This window comes from Lineus longissimus, chromosome 14 (assembly GCF_910592395.1).
Source record: "Lineus longissimus chromosome 14, tnLinLong1.2, whole genome shotgun sequence".
In the NCBI taxonomy this organism is placed as follows: domain Eukaryota; kingdom Metazoa; phylum Nemertea; class Pilidiophora; order Heteronemertea; family Lineidae; genus Lineus; species Lineus longissimus.
Genome location: NC_088321.1, coordinates 514,782 through 537,816, shown reverse-complemented (window position 1 = coordinate 537,816; position 23,035 = coordinate 514,782). Strand labels below are relative to the sequence as shown.

The 23,035-nt window shown below is 41.9% G+C and overlaps 4 protein-coding genes and 1 long non-coding RNA gene across 5 annotated transcripts in view; 2 read left to right on the top strand and 3 right to left on the bottom strand.

Annotated features, from left to right (window-relative positions):
- The window catches only part of LOC135499085 (uncharacterized), a 120,746-nt gene that overhangs the window by 58,515 nt on the left and 39,196 nt on the right, over positions 1 to 23,035 (bottom strand). The gene's annotated exons all lie outside the window — the stretch shown is intronic.
- LOC135499093 (uncharacterized) overlaps positions 1 to 23,035 on the top strand; it is a 109,852-nt gene that overhangs the window by 67,695 nt on the left and 19,122 nt on the right. The gene's annotated exons all lie outside the window — the stretch shown is intronic.
- LOC135498861 (small ribosomal subunit protein eS27-like) lies at positions 310 to 2,082 on the top strand. The gene is made up of 4 exons (XM_064789359.1): positions 310 to 402; positions 970 to 1,078; positions 1,344 to 1,454; positions 1,804 to 2,082. Exons 1-4 carry the CDS (start codon positions 397 to 399, stop codon positions 1,830 to 1,832), a joined length of 255 nt encoding a protein of 84 aa, XP_064645429.1. The 5' UTR covers positions 310 to 396; the 3' UTR covers positions 1,833 to 2,082.
- LOC135498747 (AN1-type zinc finger protein 6-like) lies at positions 2,862 to 11,059 on the bottom strand. Its single transcript, XM_064789145.1, has 5 exons — positions 10,932 to 11,059; positions 8,556 to 8,748; positions 7,465 to 7,617; positions 6,861 to 6,968; positions 2,862 to 6,604 (listed from the first exon to the last, which is right to left on the bottom strand). Exons 2-5 carry the CDS (start codon positions 8,728 to 8,730, stop codon positions 6,456 to 6,458), a joined length of 585 nt encoding a protein of 194 aa, XP_064645215.1. The 5' UTR covers positions 8,731 to 8,748; positions 10,932 to 11,059; the 3' UTR covers positions 2,862 to 6,455.
- On the bottom strand, positions 11,896 to 22,912 carry LOC135498751 (mothers against decapentaplegic homolog 4-like). Its single transcript, XM_064789154.1, has 11 exons — positions 22,831 to 22,912; positions 19,314 to 20,416; positions 18,715 to 18,889; positions 17,717 to 17,875; positions 17,174 to 17,446; positions 16,230 to 16,352; positions 15,995 to 16,066; positions 15,260 to 15,506; positions 14,952 to 15,120; positions 14,520 to 14,658; positions 11,896 to 14,196 (listed from the first exon to the last, which is right to left on the bottom strand). The coding sequence occupies exons 2-11, from the start codon at positions 19,548 to 19,550 to the stop codon at positions 13,967 to 13,969; spliced, it is 1,824 nt and encodes a 607-aa protein (XP_064645224.1). The 5' UTR covers positions 19,551 to 20,416; positions 22,831 to 22,912; the 3' UTR covers positions 11,896 to 13,966.

Here is a 23,035-nt window from a genome sequence, read left to right as displayed (position 1 = left end):
ATCGCTACACTCCCGGGTCAACCCATTGCGTCATCCTAATTAAGTCTGCTCATGGTGTGGAACGAGGCCGGTCCACAACATCCGGAGTGTAAATAACGCTGAACGTATTGAAAGCAACACGAGAGACACCTGAAGGAAGAACAAAGAACTACAAAAAGTTCTCTACGACGCAAAAAGTCCATTGTGGACGATTCAAAAAGTTTTAATATGCGATCTTTACATATGTTGGGATGGAAAATTGTCAAAAAATCTCAATATATCACCTTTATATGTCATTCACGCTCTAATTAACTATAACTTTCACTTATTTCACCATGATTGTGCAATGGCCACCGTGTAGAGTATATATGTGGCCCCCACTTCGGTCTCTTACCTATCTCGATCAATCGAGTCAAAATGCCTGTAAGTAATGCGTTGGATATTATGGAATATCTCTAAAACTATTGAAAATGATGCGTTTAAACTTTCAGGGATGATAATTGAAGATATAGCCTACGAAGTGAATCCTCGTATATTTTGATCGAAGGCCTAGAACTTTGAAACTAGGGCCTGTTTTCGAGAAAAAGACTAGAAGTGTTCGGTGAATTGTGTACATTTTGTGCATGTGTTGCATGCATGTCTTCCAAGATGGCGGATCCCAGGATCTAAAACGTGGTCTTTTTGGCGAAAAACCTGCTTCCTCACCGGTCCGATGGTTTATTCACTTCGTCATACGTGCATTAGATACATGTCGTTTTGAAGATGCCATTAAAGTTGTTTTTAAGTTGTTAAAAGAACTTGTGGTGGGTTGTTTTCAAAGAGGTGTCCCTGGATATTGGTTGCCGACATTGCCACCAGGCACCGCCACCTGCCACCGCCACCTGCCAAAACTTGGAAATACTGATTGTCAATTGAGAACAACATACAAGGTTCACATAGCAAACTTCTGTTGATACGTACATTATCCTAATCTTTACCTTCTCTTTGCAGTTAGCCAAGGACCTGCTCAATCCTAGGATTGAAGAAGAGAAACAGAAATGCAAGCTAAAACGCTTGGTGCAGAGTCCCAACTCATATTTCATGGATGTCAAGTGTCCTGGTACGTATCGTGTCGTACGGACAGCAAATGCTAAATAAATCACTTGACGTCAATTTGATGGATGCCCTGCTTCTGTCTCGGCCAGAACCCTCTCTTCATAAGTCAACGAGTTGCAAGAGTGCATCATTTTAAGGTTTGCAATTTGTACCAGCCTCGAAAAGGTACATGCCGGAAGTCAGCTACCGATACCACATCAGATGTAAGCAGCTTGAAATGTCCTCTTTACTTGTCCTGTTGTCCTCTAATGAATTGCTTTATCTTCCAGGCTGCTACAAAATCACCACGGTGTTTAGCCATGCGCAGAGCGTAGTGCTATGTGTTGGATGTTCCACAGTGCTGTGCCAGCCGACTGGTGGTAAGGCAAGGCTCACAGAAGGTATGTTGATGGTTTTGATATCGATCTGTCCATTCATGTGTCATACAGGAATGAGTTTTGCCGAGCAAGGCTAAGGATACCAGTTGCCCCCAAAAGTAGACAACCGTTAAACTAAGGCTGGTGGCAAAATTTTGCCTCATTCATTGGTGTGTTTCACCCTCTCAGCTCTGTCGTGTCTTGAAATTGTAATTCCCCTTATTATCCCCTGCAACCTTTGGTCTTCAGTCTCCATGTGGTCAGTTGTCAATATCAAGGGTACCACCCATCCTACCTTGATTAAGAAAACCCTGTGGAGAACTCGTGATCTTCTACTCTAGTTGTCTTACCAAATATTCCCTCCATGTTTCAGGCTGCTCGTTCCGACGAAAACAACACTAAACGTTGGATAACAAGCCAAATCTGTGAAGCTGTGATCATCATTCATCATGTGAATAAGACAGTAGCACTGAGCTGCAGCACGGACACACTAGTGCTGCCACCTGTGTGTCCGTGCTGTAGTTATCATAAAGAGTTGGACTCTCACCACATTCGAGCGAAATTATCTCATATACTGAAAAGTAGTCCACAACGAGTGCTTTGTACAAATGTGACCACCTCAGAAATAATAAACATAGGATGTGGAAGAAAATATCTTTGTTGATCTTGTTTATTTGTATTGATGGCTACATATTCGGATTCGACTTGGAGCTTGACTTGCCGATATTCCTCCGTAAGAGTGGCGCACTTGAGCAACCTGACTTACGCTTTGAGGGAGCAAGTATCGAGTGACATAGCCTGATATTGTCAGGATGAGTCCTTGTGTATAGTGACTACTGTCATCCAACTTGTAGCTTCCTTACTGGTGACGCCAGGACATCCAGTGAGCCTTGTTCAGGCTTTCAAAACGATGTCGCTTTCAGGTGGCTTGCTATGACTCTGGAGGGATGGGATATGCTAGGAGAGGGTGAAAGTTACCAGTGGCAGTGGTGAAGAAGTTGGATGTTCCCAAGGCAGTTCAGTAGAACCTCACCATTGATGCCCTTGGGACTTGCCAATAGTGTGTCCTTAATTGGGAAGATTCGTGATTACTGCAGTCCAACACCCAGATTGTTGTCCTTGATCGAGATGGTGTCCTGGCAGTTTGTAAAGTGATCTCTGGATGCTCTCAACTGCAGAGAATGGTCACTTTTCAGTTGTGGGTAATGGGTGTATTCAGTAGATCAAAATGTCGGCCTACACCATGAACATTCCCGAGAGCTCGGCTTCAGCCTTACTCCAGAATGTATATTTGACCCGTCAACTACTGGGGAAGACACCAGCTACTTGGCCATAAACAAGATTGTCTATGGCCAGCGGATTGAGCCATACCATATAATTGGGGTACAGCATGAAGTTTGATTTCAAGCAGAAAATATTCACAACAATCCGTTTACTATAATCTGTTTTATTAATGTAAATGTATACTTTATAATTTACATCAAGACTCCTGACATAACCTGCTTCGTACATAGTAGTCTACATATGCATGAACCAGTGACCTTTGACCTACCGAAGGGGAACGCCGAACATCGCCAATGTTAAAATTGTGCAAGATCAGGCAACGTTTAACGTACAACTGCAAGCCTCTGACCAGTACTCAACTGGCATTAGAAATCGGTAAAAGTTCACAAAGCCTTCTCCAATAGCTATTGGTACCTGATGATGTCATAACTTAGTCAATTTTGAACCTGGGTATGTGTGACACAGCCACGACAGACACATGACTTGAGTCTGTCGCAGATCGAAAAGTGCCTTTATCACAGGACCCGGTTCACCCTCATTGCAGCTCACGCCACACGGTCGTGAAATATTTGATAATATGAATAATCTGTGAAAAACTAAGACCTTACGGTGATTTTACCTAGTTCAATAATCAAACGTACACAGCTAAATCAAATTTATGAAAAAAACGACAAAATGACTCAAATAATCACGCGAAAACATTGGTAGATGGAAATAACATTTAGTCAGCCACAAAACAATTGTGAACATTTTGTTCCAATTTTTGTCGAAGGTGGCACTGATTAAAAAGAGTATTGCAAATGATATTACTGCTTTTAGCACACAAAGCCAGCCCTTGAAATGACATTGTTTACTTAACGACCAAGTCTGAACATCAACTTTGCCTACAAATTATATAATGTCATATTTATAAAATGAAGTAATGATAATTTTCCAACAAATGAATATACTTTGACCAGTTGCATCTCAACAAAATATTCAAATACGTTCGACCAGGAAATGAAATTCTCGCTACCAGTAGAACAGCAATACTTGCACTTCACACAGTAAGAATTAATAAAATACATTTAGGCACAAAAGATCAAATTATAAACTCATTTTTGTTGGTATTTTAACCAAACGTGGCACTTCTAGAAAGATGAGACTTGGCCACGGAGTTTATGCAAAGTTGGTTCAAAGGTCACTAAAAACAGGCCAGAGGTTATTTATGATAATTTATGATAAAATGATTTCTGTGATTGTTGGTTGCTGTGGAAACTTGAAGTTGCCATGGTTTCATATTGAAGTTGCCATCGCAACATTGGTCACTATGGCTGAACATACTGGAGATCAGGAAGAGATGCGACGGTAACTCTAGGGTTAATGTTAAAGGTTGAACTGACTTGACCTTGAACTGATTAGTAGACTTGTGTCCATAGGCAATGCACTTGACTTCCACAACTGAATCCCTAGTAAAACCTGATACATGTACATGTAGATGGTAAGTTTGGAACTATCATAGCCCCGGCACAATAATAGCCTTATCGCGCATTGATGTGTTGTGCTAGCTGCTTTCAACACCTGGGGCTATCATTGTACCCAATTACCATCCATCTACTAGCCAAGGCCAACACGTCAGATTTCAGTCCAATTACACCAACCAGGGTCTCGGAAAGCTTTCGTTGCCATTAGAAACCAAGCAACGTACGTTGCCCACGACAACCAACAAGCAGAGAAATCGTTACAATGTATATATACAATAGTTTACTTGATAACATGATTCATTCGTGACTTACACGCAGACACAGAGTACACACACACCCACCCGTCCCAAGTACTGTCAACCACTACATTTGCCATTTACTTAGCAGATTATGAAATCTCTCTCAGTCTCAATTTTCTAAGAAAGAAAACAAATGATGATTTATATTTTGGCGACTTGGTGTTATTTGCGAAATCAGTGCAAAATAAAATATCAGTTTATTTTGCAGATTTTATAAATGATACCAAGCCAAGGAAAGTTGGTGATTGACAGTCCACACACGCCCACCCATCCCATATTCAAATAAAACAACTCTGGCAACCTGATCAACAGATAATGCAACATAATCACATGTTCATGTTGATATTTACTGGAACACGATTGAGGTCCTTTGAACCGCGACCCGGCAGCAATATCTGTTGGTCAGTAACGCCACTAAATAAAATACAATTTCACGATCGGTGCGTATCATAAGACTCGTGGGATCCAGGTTGATACGAGAGATAGCTTTCTATTCTAGTCCTGCAAAAGAGCCGTTGCAATCTAGAATATCGGAACCAAACTGAGAAGTGGACAGCAGTATAGGGTTCCATTCAGTATGCAAGAGGGTTGAATTAAACAATGCCCAAAATACAAGGTCCGTATTTTCAGAAAAAAACTTTTAAAATATGTTTCCTAAGTCTTTTGCATACAAACACACTGAATGGACTTTCCCTGGTATTACTCTAGTTTCATAGATATAAGACCTCTTCATGAAATTACAATGAAATCAACAAAGCAGGCCACAACATGGCATCACAACCATCAAACATGGTGACGCATTGTCTATCCAAATTGAACATTTTATGACATCGAATGCCGATGTGCATTACAATACATCTTTCGTTTCTTAAATATTCATAAACAGTCTTGTATCATTGAAACCAGAGTACATAAAGAAAACGCAATCAAAGCTAGCAAATTTTGTCCTCCTTAGTCGAAAAGTAATGTTAATATTTTACCTACACACCTTGAAAGAATTACACGCCACTTAAGTTTGTGTGAATAAATTATAATATGACTGTAGAGTCCCTGTCATCAAGTGATGAAAATCGCTGCAAACTGCAATATAAATCGCTTGGCAAGCAACGATGGACGTACAATTTGGGTGAAATACGATGACTGGCGCTTTAGAATAATTCTCGTGAATAAACACCGCCTCAACAATGTAAGTATATAGGGTGAACTCAGATGACTATAAAATATTATTAGCATTCAAATGTGAAGTCAAACAAAGACCAATTCTAAGATTGTTGTCCTGGAAATTCCGCAAAAGGCGTCACTGGCGCATGCTTACCATCAGTAACGTTCTAACAACTGACTGTTGTATACTGCATTCCTAGAACTGCATTGTTGTCACTTTCAAATATTCCCATAAACACGGATTATTCAAAGGGTCCTTTCACGATATCTTACTCCTTCAAGTCCAATCCCCACATTATTAACCAGCTGCCCCTTTAAGAGCTTGGGACAATGCAATATCCGAGTCTAATGTGTCAAAGGGACTCTACGATCTTGGAGTATTGTGTGTCAAGATATCTTAAACGGACATGGCTCCTAAAGCTCTGTATCTATAGGGCATGTAAGCGAAGTTTCCATTAACGGCACCCCTATTCTGATATTTACGTTACTAACACTTTCAGTCCTTCAAGTAGTTCACACAAACACCAACAGGAGGCGCCACGGTATATAAGTTAAATTGTATTAGCAATAATCAACGGTAGAAATCATCAGAAAATCCACCGCAAAGTCGCAAAGTTGGGTTAGACAGAAAACGCGCACCAAATGAAGGCGTGCCTAAAATGAGCTCCACCTATATAACAGCATCTGCAGGGTAACTATCCTGCACAGTCCGCAATCACGAAAATCCAAATCTAATTCAAATAAAAATCACTTTACATAAACAAGGCGTGAATCGTCATAGTTTTTTATATATAAGGTGTCACTAACGTCAAACCGAGTTAAATCTTCTGTATTTTTTCGCCGACCACGACTGGGTTTGCCTTTTTTATCTGCTCCTGTCCTAGTTGACGATAATCAAACGCGCAGCCGTGTTTATCCGAATATCGATGCAGACTGCAATATAGTCCACCACAACGGCATTGAAAACCTGCAAGTTAAAGGAGACAGTTCAGCTTTAAGGTTAGAATGTGTTTGGAAACAAGAAGCCACCATTACCTGCTGGCTTCTCCACCGAGAATCCGTTTCTGCCACATTTTACACCAAACCCAGACTGTTACGATTGACGCACCAAAACCTCAGTGGTCAAAACGAGGCTAACACATTATGAAGTAACATTGTAACCTAGGTGTTACTGTTATGGAATAAAAGCCCAATTACCCCCACCACCTTGCTGTCACTCATACCTGTTAGTCCAACCTTCTTCTTGCAAGTAGTACAACGATTTTTCTTTGGCTTTTTGCTATCCTTATCGGGTGACTCAGAATCCGAGCTTGTTGTGCTAGTCGACGCGGCTGAAAAATCACAATATTCGTTGTTGATGCATGGAGTCATTTCTATGGAATTCCCATGCCCAAGTTTCTGAATGGAACCACATTTTCCACATGTTCAACAGGCCAAATCTTGCTTACACGAGATTACACGGCTGCCAATAAGGTCGGCTTAAACGTAGGTCGTGTGAAATTCCCTCTCTCTCACATCTGTCATAACATTGCAATACCCTAGAGCTCGTCCACAAAGTGGCGACCTCAATTTGGCTGGTACCCTATCATTACATGGGGGCGGGGGGGGGGGGGGAAGATGGTCTTGATCAGCCAACGCTCACCAGGATTGGGGTAGACACATTATATCAGCAGATTCAGCCAATTTTATGACTGGACATCGGGACCATACCCCCCCCCCCCCATTACAAGCGTAAACAGCTCTTTAACTGTCGATGGCAACATTGGGTACATGAATAGGAGCAAACTCTGCAGCACAGTGTTTGTCCTGGTCACTTTTTCTACATACCCGCTGCCCCCTCCTCCGAGCCGTTTTCCGAAACAGTATCTGAATTTTGAGTAGTAGTTGCGGTCGCCGTGGGAACCGTGGTGGTCGCTGTGTCAACACTTGGTGTAGTCGTGGTGCCAGTTGTTTGTGGAGCAGAGCTGTCGGTCGCTGTTACTGAAAAGATAGATTTAAGAATAAGGTTCAATTTTGACATCTTTCTCAACGTAATTTGCAATGCAAGTCTCACTGGTTATCAATTTCATCTTGATCCTGTAAATGACTGTAAATATTTCCACAAAGAGATTCTATTTCTAGGCAGTTTTATGCAGATCAGGTTTTGGTGTCCGCTGGTTTTGTCATGTCTGCCTTTTTCAGTCCCCAGGTAGCTGAGGTTGGCTACCAGAGAACTACAATGGGGGAATGTGGCTCACATGTGCATGTGAGCGTTAACGCTGACAACAGCATTAAAACTACAAAGGGTTAATGAATACAGCTTAATCACCGCATTTATAAAACACCCGAGCTCCACCGCTTGCTACTTTGTCTGTACAACAAACAAAATCAGCGAGTACGTTTGGATGCTTGCCAGTTGCCATGGTAACACGAGTTATAGAGTACATGCATAAACTATCTGGAATTCTTGAAGCGACTTGGACATCTGCTTTGTGTACAGGGTCAGGTCCTGTATAAACCTGAATATGAACAACGCATAACTGTACCAGACTGCATTTGGTCAAACACGTGACAGAAAATTTGCAATGCACTGGTACCATTCATTTTACACCCCTAGTTTTTGGAATGGGCTCTGCTAATGTATGAACTAGAAGAGTCTATGCAGGGAGATGGGGGTGAAAAGGTCAACCCTTTTGATGCATACCTGTTGGATCACTGTGGATAAAACCAACTTTGTAATCAGGTCACCCGTTGGACCATCACACGGGTTTCGATAGTTTCATTTAATATAAATCATTTGCAGAAATCATGAAAGCCATCTAGACTTTACCATTCTTAATCCCAAGGTGCAAGATTCGAAAATTACAACGAGTTTCGTGATAATTTCAATCCAAAGCACTGCCTACTGCCATCGTTTTCATAGCGCCCCCTATACTCACGATTAGACGTCGCAGTGGGACTCGCTCGACCACCAGCTGGAGATGCTTGTTTACGTTTCAAAGCATCTTTGTAACATTTTGAACAGTTGCCATCGAAGGATGGATTGCCGTAAAATCCGCACCCAGCTCGACACAAAGTCGTCGGAGGAACATTCTGATTGCCATTACTCTCCATATCGCAGGAACGTCTCAACTGAAAAGAGAAATGATGCAGAATATTTCAAATTTTCACTCAAACAGTTGATCGAAACACCTGGTCTTAATGATGGGTGATTGTTTGTTTCACACGGCCACTGTTCAAAGCAACTGTGACAAGACTGAAGATACCAGTGACTTCAATAACATTTCGACCCTCACGCCAACATCTCACCGAGCGCACTGATGCAGCCAGCACGTCAATGAATTGGCCAATCAATAAGAACGCACCGGTGGGTGAAATCTATGACTGTCCTTTGACGCACCCTTAGTGATCCAGTCGATAATAGTCAGTACAGCTGCTTATGAGCATGTCCATTCACAATAATCACATAATCCGTCGTCAAAAAGTGAGTGGACAGTTTTGAAGCTTCAGCTTTCTGCATGACAACATCATGATGATGCAACATGCTGTTACTATTGGTGACACAATTACTGTTATTCATTGTGACGTCCCTTCTACAATGTCTTTCTTAAAAACTTTGAAAAGAATTGGTTGACATATTTTCAGGACATGAAGCAAAAAGCAATGACAGCCATGAACTTTCGATGTTTACATTATATACCTCCACGATTCCAAGAACTGGCTCTGTGCCAGCTTAGTCGGCTTACCATGTTTATATGGCTGAGTCTCCCACTAGCAGAGGTTCATATATGTGTGTACAAGGAGATTGTGTATCGGCTTTATACATAGGTCCACTTTACTCTGTTTGTAGATGTTATTTTTCACCCGTTTCAGTTTTAGTATAAGTTTTGACAAAGTGTTGCTACTGCCTTGGTAGTGGTTTTAATTCAAGACTGATTTATAGTAAGTTGAGTGTCGCTTACATTACAAATGTACAAGGTAATTCATACAGGAATCTAGCATGTTTTGCCAGCTGGAAAATTCTGACCTGTTGTCTGGGACGTCTTGCTGTTTGTGCCAAAATGAAATTACATGTAAAATGATGTAGCACCACATAATTTACTGCATTCTTTTCTATAAAACATGATGGCATGACATAGATAGTATAATTACTATTCCTACCTCCCGATATTGACCTAGATTTTTTGTGAGAGGTCAAACTCAAAAATCATGAAATGTGCATTAGGATAGACGTGCAGATTTTGTTGAAGGATTGATCTGCATGTAGAGCTGCCAAGAGGATTGAAAACTCGTCTAAAAGATTTTCTGTACTACTTTTGACCCATAAGTCAAACCATAAACTGTACCTGACATGATCGCCTTGCCCTAGATTTGAACAGAACATCTGTTTTGTTTGCAATGGGTCAGTGCCCCAATGACACACAATGACAATCACAAACAGTATGTGCCAGTCTGACTGATAAATTGACCATTGAACTTCCATACTCAGATCATGACTAACAACAGGTCATGAATATTGTAGAACCCTCCAAGTTTCATTTTCTGAATATGATAAGGGGGGGTCCTGCCCTTCATAAATCATATTCAAAAGATCTCAAAAGAAGAAATTTTTCCATAATTCCTTATTTCTTTTACCGGTAGCCAGAACCTTTCACTTGCATTATTTTTGATAAAGGTTTTAGTTGTAGGCCTACCGGTAGTGTTTAAAAACGTTTGGAAAGAAAGCACAGCGCCACGCATGCAGTGCAGCACGGGTGTAGGTCCTGTCCGTCCAGTGTCCCAGGTCATATTTAGACAAAGGATTTTAATCACCATAGGGGTTCATTATGCTAGTTTGCACAGGCCCACACAGGACTCGAACACACAGCCATGACAGCTGGTCAGGCAACAGCTGATATGCACACACATTATGCACACTTCACAATACACAAACATGCATGTACATGAAGTACACGTTCATGTACATGTATGTTTTAGAGTGATTCTGCAAAATGGAAAAAATTTCAGCTCCGGAGATCAGGATTGGAGTGCTAATATTTCGAGATCTAAAACACACAAAGGATATTCAACAACATTTTTGTATAGTATGAGATCTAATGTATGATATGAAGATGTATATTTAGGGTAAAATAAGACTATAAGGGACAAATAAACCGAATACTTTGTTGTTATGCACTTCTGGTATTCGTCACTCTGAGAAAACATGGCGACTTCGTCATTTTAGAATACATCCTGTTGGGTTTGGACGCCGATTATTCCACCTCTGGTAAAAATCCTGTGATAAATTTTACATCCTTCGACAGACAAATACTTACCGTTCAAATATATAAACGAATTTTAACACTGAATGAAGGAAAATGAGGATAAATCCGACCTTTTTGTAGGTTCAGACGTGAACGATTTCCCCTTTATGACTATTTTAATCACGTGACCTGAATCAGAGCTCGTGATTGGTCGAAAGTCTGATCTAAATAGAGGCTGATTCACAATGACGTCACAAGTTGGTGACTCCCCATCAGGTTACAAAATTCTTCTTGATAATAGGACTTCCCACTTTGAATACTTAATTATCAATTGTTCAGTATATTCTTCTACAGGACACTGTGGACGTTGCGTTGGCAAATAGTTATAGCTATCATTTTCCGTTCTCAGAATAGAATTTCATTGCCATTTCAGAAAGTTATCATATATTTTCTAAGGGGGTTCCCCCAAAATTAAAGGTCCAAAGATTTAAAGGGAAAATGCACTAAAAAATTAAAGGGATAGTGGACCAAACATTTTCGAGGAAGTTTCTCTATGGGGCCATGCAACCTTCATGGTTTGATTTTAATTCGATTGGCTTCTTAAGCTGCCACAGCGAGCAGTTTTACCATTTACTGACAGAAAACCAAAGGTTTCCTCATACTCTTACTCCATAGTACAGCTCGGGACACAATTCACAAAGTTCCTTTTCTCCAGAATTAGGAGTTGGGTAATTAGTGGTCCAGAGACCATGGTGAAGTCCGCTATATTTTCCTAAGATATCAATATCTGGATCCCCTCACGAATGGTGTTCCAGCAGCTATATCTCCAGTCCTTATCACACTGGTCCTCTTCCACAATGCGGCCGCCTGGATATTAGAAATGGACTCACAGCAGCAGACCGAATACTAGACTCATGTCGACCTTTGTCCAGGCACTTGCATTGGTAAATTATAGGCACACAATCAATGACTTTATAAGCACTGCTTTATAATCACCATAATAAAAAACACAAACAATCAAATAGGTATACCATTAATATATATCTATATTTGTTAATTCATATCTTACAGGAGAGTATGATAAAGTGTTGTCCTCCAATTACAAAGAAAAACTTTAAAGGCCAAGTACACCATCAAAATTTGACATTTCAGATTTTTTTAATTTTCTTATGAATTTATCAAAGAAACAATGTAGGGCACTAGCAGGCAGGTTACATAATAACTAAGTATACATGGACATACTGGGCCTTTAAGCAACTATGGTGTGTTCTTATCATGAAGCTGGGACCTGCTTAGATGGAGTTTTTCCTAAAGTGGGCAATGCCCGATTGTTTTTTCGACAGGGGAACATACCATGCACATACCGCCCAAGTCACAGTAGGGACAGACACCCCAAACCTAACTGTAGTGGAACCTCCATTGGTGGACACCCTCTCCATTGGTGGACTACCTCTCCATTGGTGGACAACGTCTCAAATGAGGTTTGCTGTTTTCACTTTAGACATCACATCCACAATCAGGAACATCAATAATTTCTTACAATTATTATGCAAAAAGTAGCATACAATCTCATTATAATTAACAAATTGTCGAATAAGTCATATTTTTAAAGTTTTTAGAAAAGGAAAAAATTTACAAAAATTGTTAAAAATTCACTGGTTTTACTCTCTTGTCACTCGGCCACAGAAGGGTTCAACTTTTCATGAAATATTTTGCAAACTATAATCAGTAACCATCAGGACGGGCAGATTGATCTAGATGTAGGTTTCTTTTCATTTCATTTCATTTCATTTCATTTCATTTCATTTCATTTTCATTTACACTGCGAAGATTGAGCAGACGACCAAGGTTTGTTTACATCAGGTGCCGTCTGCTCTCTCTTGTGCAGACAACAGATGTTTATTTGCAGTAGATGTCGTCTGCTCCATCTCTTGAGCAGATGCTTGGTTCAGATTCAATATTTCAGATATTTCAGGAGAGATTCGCTAACAATGCCATGAAACTGTTATGCCACAAATATCTCTCAAAATATCCTTTTCATGAAAAGCTTAAAACCAATTGTATTTACTTAATATCATAAAGTACACGTATTGACTGGACGTTATGACCAATTCCTTCGGTCTACAGCAGAAATTTTGTGAGGATTGTGAGGATCACAAGAACATCCATGAAAGTCACATGCAAAAACACTTATTTTCTATTACCTATCATCGCCATAACAACAAATGGATTCACCCAATTCTATACGTTTTTCTATTCACTGGAGTAACCCATTTTCCTCATGGGGGTCAGCAGGATCTATTTCTACGGATTTCAAAGGAAAGACAGTAAATATGTACAAGGAACATTTCGGTACATGAAATTGAATTTAACTGGCTAATATTCGCCAAGCCATAAGTACACAAATTTTATGCGAATTTTTCGTTTTTGTGGACTCCCAACTCCATGTTTGCTGCTGTAATTCACAGGTGAACTCACTAGATTAAAGGCCGACATCGTTCATTAAAAACGTTGACATTTGTAAGTGAATTTGAAAGGTTTCAATTTCATTAAGATGACTTGAATATAAATTACAAGTTAATTTGAAAGGTTTCAATTTCATAAAGATGACATGAATATAAATTATAAGTTTATCAAGTTAACGCCCACAACGGCAAAGAATCTCATTTCATGATAGTTTCAAGAATTACTATCAGGAGGCGCTCTAGGGTAAAGCAGACACACTTAGACCAGCAGTCAGATGTGGACGCAAAAAATTGAGAATCAACTGTCGATATTTATCCCTCTCAGAACTGCAAGTATCAAAGCCCTGTGACCTTCAAAAACTTGATATCTTTAGTAAAGATCCCTTGGTTATGGGAGAACCTCCCACTGAATCCGGGTTGAAAAAGAAGAGAGAAACATGAACCATTCTTTCAAGTCAAAGTCACAATCAGTTAACCACAAACAGCCTTTTCGGTTCAAATTCGTGTGATGAGGCAATGCGTGTAGAACCTAATTCAGAATTTGAAACGCTCCTTAACTGAGTCCCAACCATTGTTCATGTAGGATGAAAAAGACTATAGAGCAGCAGAGCACATAGTTTATGTTTCAAAGTCTCAATCCGTTTATCCCAGCAAGAAAGGCCTCTGTGGTCGTACCCCCTCATGAAGGGGCATCGCTTGTAGAACCTCGTCAAGAAGCTGCAGAGCTCGATGCAGGTGCACTTCAATCCAACATGGCGTCTCCTTAATGCTGTGGCGTGGATAATCTGGTCCCCAGCCTTTGACGAAACTTAACCGTAGAATGCAGAGGCGTCTCAGGTCGTCAACCCCTATCCCGGCAGCAGCAGAAAGACCTGAAGAAAATGAAAGGGAATTACAATCCATTCATGTGTGGGGCCCAGGCAGGCTACTCATGTTTCTCACTTGGTGAGGTCTTTAGCTTGCCCTGGTATAGACACCAGACACAAGGAACCCTGGTTTTAAGTGTCATTTGAAGGACTGAGAAGTGCCACACTAGTTCATCCAGAGAATTCGTACTGCGTGGTAGCCAGAAGCGTTAACCACTTGGCCATGAGGCTCCTCAGAATAACAGACGAAATACCATGACGAATTTGTAACCGTAGCTAATACAGGTAACCTTATTTAGAATTCTCTAACAAGAAAAAGGCATACTTACCAACAGCAGGTGCAATACCCCCCACAGACGCGGGTCCAGGGACATTTCCCGCCACCGCGGCTGCTTGTGCTGCCGCGGCTGCTTGAGCTGATGCTGCCTGCTGCTGCATCTGTCTATGGCACTGACGGAGGTCGAACACCTGAAAATCGAAATAGATCATCAACATCAATTGAATTTTGGCCAGGATCTATGTCATAACTCGCAGGCCTCCCAATTACAAACTGTTTAACGAAGTTAGCGCCTCAATTAGGGGATGCACCAACCAGGGGTCAACAAATTTTGTTTTTGACCCCCCTTTCAGGAAGTTGAAGTGGTCAAATCTGACAATGACCGATTGGCTGAAAACTGCATGGTCAAGAGACACGTGGACCAATGGATACTAGTGTCCTAATAGAGAGGGTATCCTTAATAGAGAGGTGTCAATGTACTTACCTTTATGTAAGCACTGGGATAAATTTTATGCACCGCGTCCCCGGGTGCCCGGCCTGCCTCGCGATCCAGGTAGTAGCTTTGGACGAATACACTGTGGTCGCTTAGGCAACGGATCCAAACATCGCCCTCTCCTCGGCAGTCGAGCTGTACGCCTTTACCAATGTGTAATCTGCAAGCAGAAGCAGAATAAGTCAAGTGATAACATTCTGAACTTTCCACGACTTTGAACTTTACCATGGAGCCTCTTTATATAGAAGCCAATAAGTCTATTTCTGACCTAAGAAATCTCCCCCAAACGACACACATACCTTGCTCTTTCACTTGCTTCTGTTCGGTGCACATTCGAAAGCTGGCCGATACAGAATCGATCCACGCTCGACGGGTCCGTGTAACCATCGACCGTCACAGTCGGGCAACTCGACGGGACTTTAAACGTCTCGCCGACCTGCTGATCGAGCTCGAAGTAGGCGATCGTGCACCAAAACTCTGGCGGTGGTAGGTTGGATATTGGCTGTTGAATAGCTACGTCCGATGATAGCTGGTTGTTCTGGCTCCCTGTAAGAGATCAAACGATGTTTTAGTTTCAGTGATGGTAGTTTCAGGAATTTCGAAATGATCAAATGGCGAGTATTGCTACTCGCATCCAACCAACGTGAAGGTCAGAGAGCTGGTTGGTCAGCACGACACGACCGCCTGCTGACTGTGGCTAAGAAGAGAAAGCTGAGGTGGTTTGGCCACCTGAAAAAAGCGAAGGGAACCATTTGAACTTCATCCTGTATTGGCACAGTCATAGGCAACCAAAGACGCAGTCGACCAAAGACGATTTTGTTGGACAATGTGAAAGACGGGGAAAAGGACTGCAGATCTGATCCGGCTTGCAGACATTAGACAACTATGGTGCGAGGTAGTCAAGTGTAGAGGATTGCCCCCAATGGCTGCGAGTCATCGAGATAGACAGAAAGAGTCTCATTAGTTGCGACTGCCATATCTACAGATCCATCGTGTGCTGACACAGAAGAAGAAGAGAAAGATACTTGACTTACAGAACTGGTTATCTGGGTGCATGGCTTGTGTATATGTTGCCGTATTGTTGCCAGCCCATGTTGTAGTTCCACCTGTAAAGGAATGATCAGAACAGATTGTAATCAGCACAGTTTATCAGTCAGTTACTTAACTGGCGTGAATCGTGTATCACACCAGGGCAAACCAAGAGGGGAAGTTGACACAGGCAGTGGCAAGAGATTGGATTCCTTGTGCCACAAGACGAGAATAACTTACTTCGTGTGAACTGTGATGTGGACTGTGATGCCATCGTCGCAGCGATCGCCGGCGAGTGAACCATCTGGTTGAACGATTCGATCTGATTCTGTGGCGACAATGGATGCGCCATCGTCGAACTTGCTGAAAAGGAAATTGACAACATGAAACGATATTCACGATAAGTTGTCCAAGATGAGTCGAATCCTCAATCGGTGATCAACATATTGAATTCTACCCCTGATCACGTAAACCGTGGAAATGAGACAGTAATAATTGGCCAGCTTATACACAGAGTAATAGTCCTGGAGGTTTGTGCATCACCTGCTGGATGATTCAATCTGCGGTCTAACTCTCCTGGAGGGCGTTCAAGGGCGAGTTCATTTTACTTTGGTGTCAAGTGTAACATCGAGCGTCTGACACCTACATATTAACACCTAAAATGCCAGAGTAATTCAGAATGTACACTTTTCTATCTAAATTACCACGCTATTCACCATGTGTTGACCATCAGTTACATAACTAACTTTGGCTATTGTCCATCCACAGGAACTCTACCGGAGGCCACCATTATGACTATACAGAATGTCTCACAAAAAAGCCACTCATTTGAGAGGTGGTTGGCAAGGAGACAGAAAATCGACAACACAGAACAAAAATGCTTAACAGTAGCTCAAAAACATTTCGTACACGACCAATGACAACAGTTCTGATATGCTTTGGTCTGGACGGGGGGGGGGGGGGGGGGCACTCCTCTCCTTACAATTCCCACCCTAAAGGCTGGATGAAGTTCAATTCCCGCCACTTGTGGGTGGTAATACCTCAGACTTGTAAACAGAATTTGGTCAGAGAATGGCAAAATTTACCAAAATGTTCATAGTTACCAGCGACGTTCACAAGAAAGCGACAAATGCCACGCCATGAAAAATTTGAAAAATTCCTCGACTTACATAAACGGGACTTACGTGTACGACTGAGGTTATTAGTTTCTAAATGAATGCTGCCCAGGTTGGAGTTAGGGCTGCCCAAACTACCAGGGCTAAGCGGATGGCCAGAGGACTGCGTCTGTCCGCTCTGCGCGTGTGTTTGTTGTTGTTGTTGTTGCTGTACCAGCGCCATCGATGCCTGCACCATGTTCTGTATCGTCGACTGCTGCGCCTGTGTCATCTGCCCAATAGAGGACGCTTGACTGTTGTGTTGGACCGTCGACTGGGGCTGTGGCGAGCCCTGGCTCATGCCTGAAATGAATCAAAAATAGAAAATGGCTGCATTCTTCACCTTTCTGCAAAAGGCAGATTATGGCACGGCAGAAAAAATATGTACTTTTAGTTATAATTTTTGACTGATATGCACCTTTAAAGCATATTTTATGACTTTAGATGTAAACTTGAGGTAAAAGAAGTTGAGTTAATGGTGTTACAGTGATATCGGATCTTTCTCAAGCCACAAATATAAAGGCTTGATGAATATCTGTATCCAGGAAAAGAACGCTTTAAGTAAACACTTACTGCCCGGGGACAACAGTGGACTCATTATGGAGCTTGGTCCTGATAAAGATGGCGGTCCACCTGTCGACGCCTTCCCGTCGACCTTGACGTCGTGTATGAAGCCATCTGTGATGAGGCGTTGAGGTGGTGCTGTCTGGTGGAGTGTCAGGCCCGATAAGTCTGGAAAAGAATGACAACACTTTGAAACATGAAAACTGACTCATGTCACAAACAAATCAAAGACAACAAGAGAAAAACCTACTGTTCTCCAAAACTCGCCACCCAGGAAAATTTTCTGCAACAGAGAGTACAAATTCTTACAGACGTTTACACCAAACAACAACAACAACACACCTTTCGTTGGTTTGCGCTTCTTCCTCATCCTAGGAATTCAAAAATGACGAAACCAAAATCCAAAAATTCCTCGACGGGCATGTAGACCAATGAGCTCAGGCCAGAAATATGAATTTGTTTTCTTCCACAAAAATACCTCTTAAATGTTTGTTTTTGGTCCAATTTTGAAATTCTAAAGATCCACAGAGAGTTGAAATAGAGTTCTTTCCATTCAAGATAAGAGGAAAAAGTTTTAAATGTTCATAAAATTAGAATCTTGACATCGCTGGATGTGGCAACTTATTCAAGCAGACGCACGAGAGAAAATGAAAGCATGATTCTTTGCTAAAGGTAAAGTCATGCACCAACAATTATTCCAAGGATTGCATATAAAAACCTCTACACTATTATGACAAGTAACTGATTTATTACTTTCAACTCAATAGCAAGTGTCTTCCGGGATTTGCTATGTCATTGAGATTGGCTCAGAAAGGAAATTTTCATTTCTTCACCTACTCCTGTCAAAAGGTTTGGTTGTGCCTGACAGATTATCATCATTCATACCAAACTCACCAATCTTATTTACATGAGATGTGAGGTCATATTACAACTTGACACATGCACTCACAGGATGAGATCATGTAGCAAGGATTAAGAGAATGACTTAGCAACTCTTGGGTACTCACCAATGCCAGGAGACACCACCCTCTCATAATGATATGGATTCACACACACGCTGTCCTGCTTCAAATCAAAGGCGAACTGGCAAAACTTGGCTTGTTTCAACTCGTTTTTATGCAAGTCCGGCCAACGCCAAATGCGTGCGTAGATCACATGAGGGAAGCCCTTACGTCCTGCCACCTAGAACGAAATGAATTCGGCTTCTTGTCATGAGAAAAAAGGTTGTCCAATCAAATAGAGGCGACCATTCTCATGGCCGTCTCCTTTTGTGGACCTCATTGCTGGGGTCTTCGTCTTCAGCATTCGCTTTACAATTGGAGGTTTTATTCTCCAGGGAGTATCCCTCCTCCAAGTCTGGTGGGATGAGTGTTTTTTACGTGCCACTATTGTTAGGCCCCAATTGGCTTCATTACTTGGCTGGTGACTCGCGGGAGAGTCCCCCTTTTCCCTTGATTTGTTCTTATAAGAGTAAATGGATGGAACGCTGAATAAAATGACCTCTATTCAGGCAAAAGTAAAAAAAGATTTAAATCCTCATTTCAGTCTAAATTCATTCTTTGGTGGATATGACATGAAACGGACATATTCCTTTGATTGGCCTTACCTGTAATCGTCCATCCAGTGTCCGCTGTATCGTCACGCACTTCGATGGATGTGCACCGTTTGTCGTAATCGCCGTGATCAACGAGTCTAACTCATCGCGCTTCTCCTTCAGCTTCTTCACCAAGCTCTCGATGGCGCGTTTGGCAAACGATTCACTCTCGCCACCCTGGCGGTGACACATCAAACTATGCACAATACTGAGGCAGGCGTCAGCTGAGGTTGGAGCTGAATTCGACATGATTTACTCCGGTTCTCACGTCATTGCGCCATCAGTGGCCAAGTGCGGAACTAGAATTTTTGAATGTAAAGATTCCTTGACTTTTCTCGATGGCTTTTCAATTCAAAGTCGTGTAATGTTATATACTGATGCCGGCACTTGGGATTTCAATCCCTGCTCATCCTCAGCTCTGTGGCAAGGCGAAGAACTTTAATCTCAAATGATATATCACTCCTAAAGGATCCTGTCTTGAGATACGAAACTCTTGATCAAATTATCACAGAAGGACGTTCGTGAAATAAATTACTTCAACGATGCCACAGTTATGTCAAATTGGCCACAAACGTCCGGGCGTAGACGCATCGTCACCATCAATACAATCATCCAATCATCTAAATGACTTCGGCGAACATCCAGTCGTCAATTGCACTCATAAACATCCGTAAGGCACCGAGGATGACTCACCAAAAAACTAGGTCAAGGTCAAGGCCAGCCAAGACTGTTGACTGCACACTGTTTCAAGGTCGTGAAATCAATATTAAACAAAATCTAAATATTTGAATATTTCAATAATGTCAACGTTTCTAAATGAAGTTTGTTACGATTGTAATTTGAATGAAACTTGCGCATAAATTTATCTGATCAAAGACCGACGCAAGTCTGCATTGACATAAATTTGTTCAGACAGTTGTAAATCTGATTTGGGCGTTATCCTTTGAAACTTGACTTCAAAGTACAAACTGTATTTGATGTTAGATCACCAACGAGTTTCTCCGCTATGTATTCCAAATGCCTCTCACGTTGTCCTAGCTTTCGGAGCAATTCGAGGTCATCGCCTGGTTGCCACGGCAACCCTTCATCAGACTTTGCAATTATTGATCGCTGCGCTGAAACGATAAAAGAGAGAAGATTCATGAACGCCGTGATGATTTAAAGAAAGCAGTTGACCTGTGACCTGTTGATTTAATATCTTCGGACGATTTTGATTATTCATCACGCTTATGGCTTGGACATTTCCTCTGGGTCTGTTCTTGACTTTGTCTTTGAAGGGTTTCCATCAGGCATCATGGTGTCTGCCAGACGCGACAATTATGTGTGGTACTTTTGATTAAATTACTACGCCCAGAAGATCACATGTTGAAATTGAGGTTCGTAATCAACCTCATTCTAAGGGCATTAATGTTGGATAACAGAATCTGCACCTCTTACCCCCACCCCCTCGCTGCTTATTCCTTCATCAACAAAACCCACGCCTATAAGGCATGACCTCAAATCAACCCCTGACACAATTCTTGGAACTTTCGTCCTCATCAGCGTCAACACAATAGGTGTCACAAGCTCAGCCCACCTGAAGAGCTCTGCAGCCCACCTGAAGATCTCATGCGAACTGAATCTTGGAACTGGAGGGGCATAAAGTCAAGAGGGGCAGAGTGAACCCATTGTCCAGAGCAGGCCAGAAACAAGGTCCCCGATCATGGCAAATATGAAAATGTACTGGGTCATCGGGATCCTGCAGAGTTCGCTTACTGCCTTTGAGTTGAAGCTAGAGAAGTCAACAGGGACTGACAACATCTAATTCTCCCACATATTTCATAAGCGCCACGAACACGAACCAAAGGGTTAAATCAGCCAAGAAATGAAAATGACACCCGTAACCCAAAACGGAAACATGCAAAGAAAGATAGCTCTTCCGTCATCTCAGATTCCATCGAGACACTAACTACAAGCAGTCGTCATGGAAACTTGAGTTAATCTCCATAACTTGGAGGTCCTGGTCCTAAATGATAGGTTGGATGAACTCAGGGAGGGACAGGACAGCGAGTTTAGCTCTTTGCTCATCTGAGGGGAGGGTAAAATTGAATTTCTGTGATTCTACCGACACATATTGTAGTTGTACATATCGTGAACAACAGTAAGTTTTCTGAATTCTGTACAGTGGAACCTTCCTTAGCAGACACCTCTCTATTAAGGACACCCTCTCTATGAAGGACACTACTTTTGATCCCTAAGTGGTTGTTTCCATTGAATTTGACCTCTCTAATCAGGACACCTCTCTTTAAAAGACAGTACTTGTCAGCCCTGAGGGTGTCCGTAATAGAGAGGTCTGTTGTACATTGATCACATGTGGCCACAGGAGATAGGAAAAGTCCTGACGTTCATTACTTTTTTTCCGGCCATGATCCAACAGGCCTGATTCACACTACGCTTTGAGCAACAGTATATCGCTGTGTCCAAAAGGATGGGATAATAACAAAAACAATTCAACGATATACAATTTGAGCCGTTACCATGGATACCCGCTATGATGCTTTTATAACGGTGCTTCTCAGGATGGTTTGGCATTTTCTTAGCAAAGTGTTTTTATGACTTGGAACCTATGTTGACTTTAAGTGGATAAGATGTGGTGCGGTTTTGCAAAGAAAAGGGTGCCCAACACGGTTTCTTCCCTTACTCTTCTGAACGCGTCAAGCCGCCATGTCTTTGAGCGCCACCATGGGTCGCCACAATCATCTAAGAAAGAATTTACAGCCTAACTGATCATGCTAACTACCTCCTTCCACCAATCTGTGCACTTTGGCGCTGACCAGTCATACGAATGGTCACAGCGGCTTATGACATTGTCTGAAGTTGGCTCCGACCTTCTGACGAGTTCCGAGTTTGCGCATTTGTTTATTTTTGGCTCTGGTTGGCCTATTTATTGTGCCTATGTCCAGGTTTTTTGCATTGAAGGTCAACTCTAACTGGTAGGAGGTGCGACGTTGTCTATATGACACTACGGAACATGGGATCCGGGTATGACGATACAGTTTGTGCAAACTGACATGACGGCAACGCAGTGTTTTCTTTAAGGAGATATACGTTAGAGGTCATGTGACATGTCATGTCAGTTTGCGTAATACGTACCATCGTCATATCCGGGAACGGCGTTCTAAAGGGACGTATAACATGATTAGGGCCTATTTCAAAAATACAGATGCCAACCATTCTGATCTTTCAAGGACAGCAGCTGAAAATCGTAAACAACATATTGAAAACGAAATAAATAATATAAACAACATCAAAACACTTAAAAATCATATCCTGTTTGAGCCAATCAGCAGCCACGGCTCTGATATGTAAATGCACTAAGCCTATACATTGTATACCAATACATACACATGTGCTCAAAAACCGGTTGACAACACTGACATAAACCCACAGTTTTCTCCTAAATGGGGCAGATTTGAACGCTCAAAATCACAAAGATTATGCCTTATATATCGAAGTTTAAGACGCATGTGGTTTTTTTTGCATCACTTACCTCTATTTTCTGAAAATCGGTTTTAAATCGATGATTTTTTGCCAAGGAGCCGCATTTGCCCACCAACTCCACACACAAGCGGTAGTCGGCGCCAGTGTGTCGCCAATGCTAGTCTAATACCATTAGGCCCCACGGGTGGCGCTGAAGTGGCGGCCAACGCCAATCTTGACACTAGAGGCGCTGATTGCGTTCTTTACAACGCCTC

Bases quoted from the DNA above. Each gene is read 5' to 3' on its own strand.
- LOC135498751 (XM_064789154.1), bottom strand. From the start codon at position 19,550: ATGTCGAATTCAGCTCCAACCTCAGCTGACGCCTGCCTCAGTATTGTG. The intron at 15,507-15,994 runs GTAAGTCAAGTA...GATCTCTTACAG, and splicing joins GCACCCAGATAACCAGTTCT to GGAGCCAGAACAACCAGCTA. The intron at 14,659-14,951 runs GTAAGTACATTG...TTCGATTTTCAG, and splicing joins ATCCCAGTGCTTACATAAAG to GTGTTCGACCTCCGTCAGTG.
- LOC135498861 (XM_064789359.1), top strand. The intron at 1,079-1,343 runs GTACGTATCGTG...TTTATCTTCCAG, and splicing joins CATGGATGTCAAGTGTCCTG to GCTGCTACAAAATCACCACG. The intron at 1,455-1,803 runs GTATGTTGATGG...TCCATGTTTCAG, and splicing joins TAAGGCAAGGCTCACAGAAG to GCTGCTCGTTCCGACGAAAA.
- LOC135498747 (XM_064789145.1), bottom strand. From the start codon at position 8,730: ATGGAGAGTAATGGCAATCAGAATGTTCCTCCGACGACTTTGTGTCGA. The intron at 6,969-7,464 runs GTATGTAGAAAA...GTGATTTTTCAG, and splicing joins CTCGGAGGAGGGGGCAGCGG to CCGCGTCGACTAGCACAACA. The intron at 6,605-6,860 runs GTATGAGTGACA...TTTAACTTGCAG, and splicing joins GAAGAAGGTTGGACTAACAG to GTTTTCAATGCCGTTGTGGT.